Source organism: Myxocyprinus asiaticus, chromosome 32 (assembly GCF_019703515.2).
Source record: "Myxocyprinus asiaticus isolate MX2 ecotype Aquarium Trade chromosome 32, UBuf_Myxa_2, whole genome shotgun sequence".
Lineage (NCBI taxonomy): Eukaryota > Metazoa > Chordata > Actinopteri > Cypriniformes > Catostomidae > Myxocyprinus > Myxocyprinus asiaticus.
Window position 1 is genome coordinate 34,996,919 of NC_059375.1, and position 9,420 is coordinate 35,006,338.

A 9,420-nucleotide genomic window follows, 5' to 3' on the forward strand; every position below is an offset into this window, starting at 1 on the left:
AGTTAACGGCAATCTTTACCTCTGAAGAAAACAAAATAATTCATTAGAGCATTATAGGGTTTTCAGTGCTCCTGCATCATTAAAAATAAATTTAATGTATTATAGATAAAAACACAAAACATTTTTTTTTAAAAATGTAAAAAAATAAAAAAATAAATAAATAAAAAAGACAACTAAAATGTTATAATATATATTCTTAGAAGCCTAAGAAAGACAAAGTTCTTGAGTTAGAGGATTAGAGGAGGAGGATGCTGGCGATGGGAGTGATGCATCTGAATTACCATCCGATGTTCAGCACAACCCACCTCATCAAGGCAATATGTGCATGAAAAGCATCTTTACAGGCTACGATTCGTTGAGCAGAAAGGACGACGTGAAAGTTCCTTATTCGAGTCCATATGGATTCCATGCAATGTTAAAGCCTTTTTGGACATTTAAGTGGTCAGAAAGTGTCCACGATGAACGCATCTCAACAGATTCGTTTCTCATCCAACTGGAAAGTTGAGTCGGTAATAATATCGGTCATATTCTCAGTTATTTTTTTGGTTGGCACCGTGGGAAACTGTCTTGTGCTCGCCGTTCTCGTTCGAAACGGGCAGATGAACACAAAGACAACCAACCTGTTCATCCTGAATCTCGGGCTGGCGGACCTCTGCTTCATCGTCTTCTGCGTGCCTCTCCAAGCTACCATCTACACCATGGACGAGTGGGTCTTTGAACCCTTTGTGTGCAGAGCTGTGCACTTTATCATCTACCTGACCATGTACGCGAGTATTTTTACGCTGGCTGCTGTGTCTCTGGACAGGTGCGTCCTCATCCTGTTGCGCACAATCAGCGTGCGCTTTTACCTCCAAATTCAATTTCAGACCTCTTAATGAATAAACGCACAACTGATTGAGTAATTACTAGTTATAATATTGAGTAACTGTACCGAAAAGCATTGATAAGAAAGAAATTTGAATTGCTCCCATACCGGTTTCTTTAGCATAACAAATGCACTTACATTTTCTGCTCATGTTTATTTTTCACTTTTTGGGATGATTTTGAAAACAATACTTTGCAGGGCAGAATCCATAATAGGGCAGTTTTTTAATAATTATTTCATTACGTAACAACAGTCATAACATTTTAAACTGTTGATGTCTTATGAAGGATACCATTATTAAATGCATTGTAAAAAGTGAAAATGTGCTAACTTGAGCCTAGAGGAGATATTTATAGCTAATCTGAGCCTTAAAAGCTTACTTTCATTATAACCTAATGCAGTCAGGTTGATTCAATATATTAAATAATATGTTTGAATTGAATAAAACTAGTTAATCTAGATATTACACTTTTTTATTTAGATAAAACAAATATTTAGTCTATCTGGAGAAAAAAAAAATACAGTGTGACATTAATATCTGTTTTTATCATTAATGTGATGGACCTAGGAGAGTAGAATGTTTTTTACTACATTAGTGATATTTTAATTATTATTATGGAATTTGAGCAATATACACTGAGTAATATCTACATTTACTGATTTTATTCATATCTAAAATATAATTTAACACATAAAATGCACTTTCTCCTATATTTGTTCAGGCATGTCAAATGTCTCTGTTATATGCAAAAGGAAAAGGCAATACAACAAACATTATACATTCTGCTGTCACTTTAACATTTCAGTATTTGGGCACCTGCAGCCTGTAATCAAAGTCTATTACACGTATAGGGTCCAAAATAGAATGCCAATACCCTGGTGTCAGCTCAATACTGGTGAATTAGGGGCTAGAATTTGATTGCATTTATATATATATATATATATATATATATATATATATATATATATATATATATATATATATATATATATATATCTGTATATTAATTGTTTTACACTCTTCTCAAAAGATATCTCGCCATTCGGTACCCCCTGCGCTCAAGAGAGATGAGAACTCCACGTAATGCTCTGACCTCCATTAGTTTGGTATGGGCTTTATCCCTGTTCTTCTCCAGTCCATACCTAAGCTACTACAAGCAGATGGATCTGGATGGGGCCACCCTTTGCATTCCAGCCTGGAACATCAAATATCGCAGAGCCATGGACGTCTGCACCTTCATATTCGGCTACCTCATCCCAGTCCTCATTCTTGGCATCACATACGCCCGCACCATCCGTTACCTGTGGACCTCTGTGGAGCCCATGCAGGACATGTCTGAATCCCGCAAGGCCAAGCGCAAGGTGACCAAGATGATAATTATCGTGGCTGTGCTCTTCTGTTTATGTTGGCTGCCACATCACCTGGTCATCCTGTGCATGTGGTTTGGCCACTTTCCGCTCAACCACACTACCTACATCCTTCGCATTCTCTCTCACATGGTGGCCTACACCAACTCCTGCCTGAACCCCATTGTTTACGCCCTGGTGTCTAAGCACTTCCGCAAGGGCTTCAAGAAGGTGTTTGGCTGTGCCTTCCATAACCGAGTTGTAAACCGGGTCCACACTGTGAAGCCGGCGCAGATGGTGAGCCTGGTGGAAGCTGCCTCAAGCGAAGGCTCCAATCATTGTGAGGGGTTAACCCGGGGTCAGCTCTGGAGCAAAAGTGGGAAGAAAATGATGACTTCATGACATTTAATGTTACATAAAACACACACTTTTACCCACTGTCAAATCAGTGTTCACCAAAGTATTAAACTGTTCCGTTCTGGTTGCTTTTAAAAGCATTTAAAGATGTGGTTATGTAAGAAAAGCTGTCATACTGGCATGGGTTGTTAAATAGAGAGGAAGCAGAGCTTATTGTGTTTTTGATGAGGACAGTGACTGATGTTTAAAATTATGTCTTGCATCTGTGTTTTGTCAGTGTTGGCAGCTTTCGTCACTGTGCGGTGGTGGCTGTGTTTTGTGACTGTGCAGACCACTGTGAAACACAGTAAGGGTTTCCGGAGGTATGATGAGATTCAATTATCAATGGACTGTGCGGGCATCAAGTTGTTCAAACGTTCACACACTGAACGTACATAACAATTTGATCAAGCGAATCTTTGAGTTATTAGATGATTTATTTAATAAAAATGTTCATTTCATAACATTATTATTTAGTTTTTTAGAGTTTATGCCACCTGAAATGTTTTCTGCCATTCTCAGCTCCATTAAGGTTAGTGCTATAATAAAGGAGCTGTTGATGTGTATAGCCAGTGTCCCAAACAGTTTGTTTCTGTTTACAAACATTCATGGACTACAGCTGAAAGAAAAGTTGATTTTGCAACATTATAAAAGGCATATTTTATTTATACATCTTTGTGTCTAATTTCTGTAATCTCATATTTCTGTAAAGCATGTTATCCTTATTTTAAAGGCAATGCTTTAAATGTCTAAATTTACTCTTAAATGTAAATATGTTGACAGTGGGAACCAAATCTATTTTTGTTGAATTTTAAGTTCTATTGCAAGCACTTTTGGCATTTAATCACATGCAGGATATTAATTATAGATATCTACAATTCCTTTTGTTTTCACGATAGGTAAAATGCTAATTCTTGATAACAGCAATGGAATTACTATAGTGAACATGCTTATTTTTCATATCAGTAATGATGTTTGACCTAGTAAAAATTTTTGATATAAAAAAATTACTTCATTACTTGGGAAAATACCCATTCTAGATATCAAAAATAGAATTTTAACTATTATAACACATAATTATTGATATAACTGCATTTTCACTAGTAGAATTGCACAGTGATCTGTCATTCTATCCTGTTCTAAACGCAATTACAGATTTCTTTAATTAATTTCTTATTAGTTGATATTCCAATTTCCCATATCAGTAATGTACTCCTTACTAGTAAAAATTAGCATTTTTGATATCAAGAATTACATGGTCACTAGTGCAAATACTCATTCCTGATACGAACAATTTAATTAAAACTAGTATTTTTAAGAAAAGGAGGAACTAATCGAAAATTATATCAATAATTAAACTGCCACTAGTAAAAGTAGTTTTTTTATAGTGAGTAGTACATTGCTGATGTGATATTTGAACTACTGTAGTAAGAATTCCATTACAGATAACTGCAATTGTGTTTTAAACAGGACTAAATGACAGATCATTGTAAAATTTTACTAGTAAAAATTTTGTTACAGTTATCAAAAATTAAGGTTTTTACTAGTTGAAAGTTTTGATGTCAAGAATGGGTATTTCCTTGAGTAATTACATAATTTGTATGTGAATTATTAACATTTTTAATAGGCCAACCCAATTACTAAAATAGAAAATAAAAAAATAGCATTTTTACCAATAATATGCTGGTATCAAGAATTAGCATTTTAAGTAGTAAAAATGTAATTATAGATATCTATCATTCATATCCTGCACATGATTAAATGTCACAAGGGCTTGCGATATATGTTCAACTACAATGCTTTAAAATAAAATATCAAGCCAGCTGTGGAATAAATAAACTATTCTATACAAAAGGCATAACAAAACCAATGAAAAAGAAGCGCTATTCTTTGTGCTTAAACATGGTTATTTTATGTATGAATGCACCCTAATTTCTAAGCAATAGAATGTAAACACATCTCCCTATCCTCTGATGAAACATTACTCAAGCTGTTATGAAACCGATCTGTCCAAGTACATCCACATATCTTAGTTCTCCCTGGAGAATCTGCCAATTGCCTGTTTCTACTGTGTGGCTACTTCAGACTCAGCTGTTGGGTAATATGTGCTCGCTGATTTGCTACATCAGTGGAAAAAGCCCAGTGTTGCAGCCTCATTTAACAGTTGAGGTTATTGTACAGTTCATCACTATTTAACCAGTATTGTGCTTATTTTATACTCCCATGACGCAACTGATTTGTTGAAAAAGGTGAAAGAGAATCTATCTAAAGTATCTACAGTATTTACAAGGACCTCTCTTTTTTTTTCTTTTTTTTCTTTTTTTTGTAATGTAACAGAAAGGGCATCTGAATTTGACTTTTAAAAGTGTTAATTTTAGTGGTTTGATTTACATCTTTTTGCAGAACATAATTGTGCAGGAGACTTTGGCACCAAACCCTAGCTCTTGAAAAGCCACTCTACATATACTAATTGACATATGCACAAAGGATATCTCTAGATAGGCAAAAGCAATACTTGTGGCCCTCTACTGATGATAATGCGCCTTTGATTAAACTTCCCATGTGTCCTGTTGAACCAGTCACCAATTTATATATTCATCAGGAGCCAATCATTGATCTTAGCTTTTGACAGAACAGACTTGGAAAATCAAGGAGATGCTTTGAGGCTCTGAAGAAAAAATACAAGGGAAGGATTCCACTTAAGAAATAGAGAGGATAATGGTTGTTTACATTAAAGCATTTTTATTTACTTATTATTTACTCCTATATAAATAATAACCTATATGACTTTCACAAAGGGAGAACATTTTAAGAATTGTTCTATGCTTTTTTTATTTATTTATTTATTTTTTAATGAAATTACGATAGTTACAATACATGGGGAGTGAGGTTTTCAAGAAAAAAATATAAAAGTATCATAAAAGTAATCCACATGAATCATGCAGTATATTTCTTACAAATCTTGACATCTGCCCTAGTGCTACAGTACATGCTGCATTTATGAGATGTCAGTTTTATTAGCAAATCATTCTTTTGAGTCTGATCTTTTCAATGAATTGGTTTATCCACTTCACAAAACCAGTCTAAATGATTCGTTCACAAATCAGACTGATCCGGCTCTTTAGGTCAATGATCTGGTCACAGAGAGCTGCATTTGAAGATCATCAGTAAATAGCGATTTATATTTCAGTCTGTTCTGCACGCAAAACTATCATACAGTTTCAGAAGACTTGAAATATAGTGCACAAGTCATACAAACTACTTTTATGGTGTTTTGCATTTTTTTTAAGCTTTAAAGCCTCAGTGCATGCATTGTAAGTGCATGAAAAAAACAAAAAACAGTACAATTTTCCATGAAAGACAGTCATACGGGTTTGGCATGTCAGTGAGTAAATAATGACAGAATTTTATGTGGAAAGTATGTTGTGAACTATTTCTTTCAGAACAATTTCAAATTTGTACCAGGATAAAGTTTAAAATAAGAATCCAATCATAAGTCACATGAAATAACAGTGAGAACATGCAGCTGGGTAAAATCTGCAATGGGGGAAGGGGAAGAAAATAGAAGATGACTATAGCAGCCTAATTAAAGCAATAGTTCACCTAAAAATGAAAATTCTCTCATCATTTACTCACCCTCATGCCATACCAGATGTGTATGACTTTCTTCTGAGAAAGAAAGTCATATACATCTTGGATGGATACACTTCTGGGATGGCATGAGGGTGAGTAAATGATGAGAGAATTTTCATTTTTTGGGTGAACTATTCCTTTAAAGGGAGATCATAAAAATTTGCTTCATTATTAATTTCCATGCCACAGCCACACCAGAGTCAGCTCCATGCCATGTCACAGCCACGCCTCGGCCTGCTCCAGGCCATGACACAGCAGCGCCTCGGCCTGCTCCATGCCATGTCACAGCAACACCTGTGCCTGTCACAATAACGCCTCAGTCTGCTGCACGCCATGTCACAGCTGAATCTCAGTCTGCTCCATGCCATGTCACAGCCGAGCTTCAGTCTGCTCCATGCCATGTCTCAGCCAAGCCCCAGACTGCTCCATGCCATGTCACAAGCAAGCCTCTGCTCCACGGTCCAGGCCTGCCTCTGCTCCACGGTCCAGGTCCTCCTTCGCTCTATGAGCCAGTGCTCACACCTGCCACTGCCAACTATCAAACTAATTTTTGTGAAAAAATTAAAACATACACTATATTGCCAAAAGTATTCGCTCATCTGCCTTTAGACGCATATGAACTTAAGTGACATCCCATTCTTAATCTATAGGGTTTAATATGACATCGGCCCACCCTTTGCAGCTATAACAGCTTCAACTCTTCTGGGAAGGCTTTCCACAAGGTTTAGGAGTGTGTTTATGGGAATTTTTGACCATTCTTCCAGAAGCGCATTTGTGAGGTCAGACACTGATGTTGGACGAGAAGGCCTGGCTCGCAGTCTTCGCTCTAATTCATCCCAAAGGTGCTCTATCGGGTTGAGGTCAGGACTCCGTGCAGGCCAGTCAAGTTCTTCCACACCAAACTCGCTCATCCATGTCTTTATGGACCTTGCTTTGTGCACTGGTGCGCAGTCATGTTGGAACAGGAAGGGGCCATCCCCAAACTGTTCCCACAAAGTTGGGAGCATGGAATTGTCCAAAATCTCTTGGTATGCTGAAGCATTCAGAGTTCCTTTCACTGGAACTAAGGGGCCAAGCCCAGCTCCTGAAAAACAACCCCACACCATAATCCCCCCTCCACCAAACTTCACAGTTGGCACAATGCAGTCAGACAAGTACCGTTCTCCTGGCAACCGCCAAACCCAGACTCATCCATCAGATTGCCAGATGGAGAAGCGTGATTCGTCACTCCAGAGAACGCATCTCCACTGCTCTAGAGTCCAGTGGCGGCGTGCTTTACACCACTGCATCCAACGCTTTGCATTGCACTTGGTGATGTATGGCTTGGATGCAGCTGCTCGGCCATGGAAACCCATTCCATGAAGCTCTCTACGCACTGTTCTTGAGCTAATCTGAAGGCCACATGAACTTTGGAGGTCTGTAGTGATTGACTCTGCAGAAAGTTGGCGACCTCTGTGCACTATGCGCCTCAGCATCCGCCGACCCCGCTCTGTCATTTTACTTCGTGGCTGAGTTGCTGTCACTCCCAATCGCTTCCACTTTGTTATAATACCACTGACAGTTGACTGTGGAATATTTAGTAGCGAGGAAATTTCACGAATGGACTTGTTGCACAGGTGGCATCCTATCACAGTACCACACTGGAATTCACTGAGCTCCTGAGAGCGGCCCATTCTTTCATAAATGTTTGTAGAAGCAGTCTGCATGCCTAGGTGCTTCATTTTATACACCTGTGGCCATGGAAGTGATTGGAACACCTGAATTCAATTATTTGGATGGGTGAGCGAATACTTTTGGCGATATAGTGTATGTTAAACAAAAATGCAATATTAAAAAATTTAAATCAAAGCTAACGTTAAGAAGCTACTCATTGGTGTATTTTGGCTCGTACAGACCCAACACTTACAGTGCAGTATTAATATATTACAGTATATATTAATATATAAGTATGATATAAATATTATATTAATAGGCTATATACATAGTATTTACTTTTAATATTTGTAGTATTTTTAAGATTCAAGTATTGCAAAATAATTGCAGAATTTGGCTATATTAGCTACAAAAATAAAGGGCATCTTGTGGAGCACTTCTGTTTCACACATGACAACAAAAGACTGAGCACAACCTGGTCCCGAATAAATTATTTAATCAATTAAAATAATGATAATTTTGCATGTGCACAATTTTATTTTTTATCTGTACTTGTGCATTGTGGGATTTAAATGTACCCAAGTGGCTGGAGTGTTTTGTTTAAGTTAACCAAAATTCGTTCAGATCCATTTAATGATTCAGTGACCATTTCTGGTGATGCCAGAAGGTGGTGACAAATGAGTGTCTTGTGTGAAATTAGTTAGTCACTGAATCAACAATCAAAAGAATCATTTTATCCCTTTAAAATTTGTATGTCTATAGACCTACAAAGATATTTCTGTATAGGTTTTAAGCATTATAAGAACAAAGCAAATCTATAATTTCCCTACAGTTTGTGAGCTGCTGAGCATGACTTTTATCAAAAGACAACAATAATAGTCTTGTAATAATTTCAATAACGTCCATACGTTTTCTTGTATAAAAAAGCATGTCTGCATATCTACTGACTTCAGTAAAATGCCTAAGTGTTCTAAGAACACAGCAGATCTATCTTTTTTCCTACAGTTTGTCGACAGGACACCAACATAGAGGTAAAAAACAGGAGCTGATGACTCCAGCCAGGTCTCCTAAGCAACCAAATTGGCCCGGTTGCTAGGGAGGGTAGAGTTACATGGGGTAACCTCCTTGTGGTCGCTATAATGTGGTTCGCTCTCGGTGGAGCGCGTGGTGAGTTGTGTGTGGATGCTGCGGAGAATGGCGTGAAGCCTCCATACGCGCTACGTCTCCACGGTAACGCGCTCAACAAGCCACGTGATAAGATGCGCGGATTGACGGTCTCAGACGCGGAGGCAACTGAGATTCGTCCTCCGCCACCTGGATTGAAGCGAGTCACTGTGCCACTACGATGACCAAGAGCGCACTGGGAATTGGGCATGCCAAATAAGTGAGAAAAATGCGAGAAAATCTGAAAGAAAAAAAAACAAAACAGGAGCTGATATTAAAAATAGCTTTACATATTTAACACAGATCTAGTAATCTGCTTAAACTGGCAAAAACAACCAGTCAATCTATTACCTCACAAGCAT

General features: G+C 37.7%; 1 protein-coding gene across 1 annotated transcript; it reads left to right on the forward strand.

The window, feature by feature from the left end:
• Nucleotides 1-458: 458 nt before the first annotated feature.
• LOC127423268 (galanin receptor 2a) lies at nt 459-3,112 on the forward strand. Its single transcript, XM_051667426.1, has 2 exons — nt 459-805; nt 1,897-3,112. Exons 1-2 carry the CDS (start codon nt 459-461, stop codon nt 2,612-2,614), a joined length of 1,065 nt encoding a protein of 354 aa, XP_051523386.1. The 3' UTR covers nt 2,615-3,112.
• Nucleotides 3,113-9,420: the final 6,308 nt, after the last annotated feature.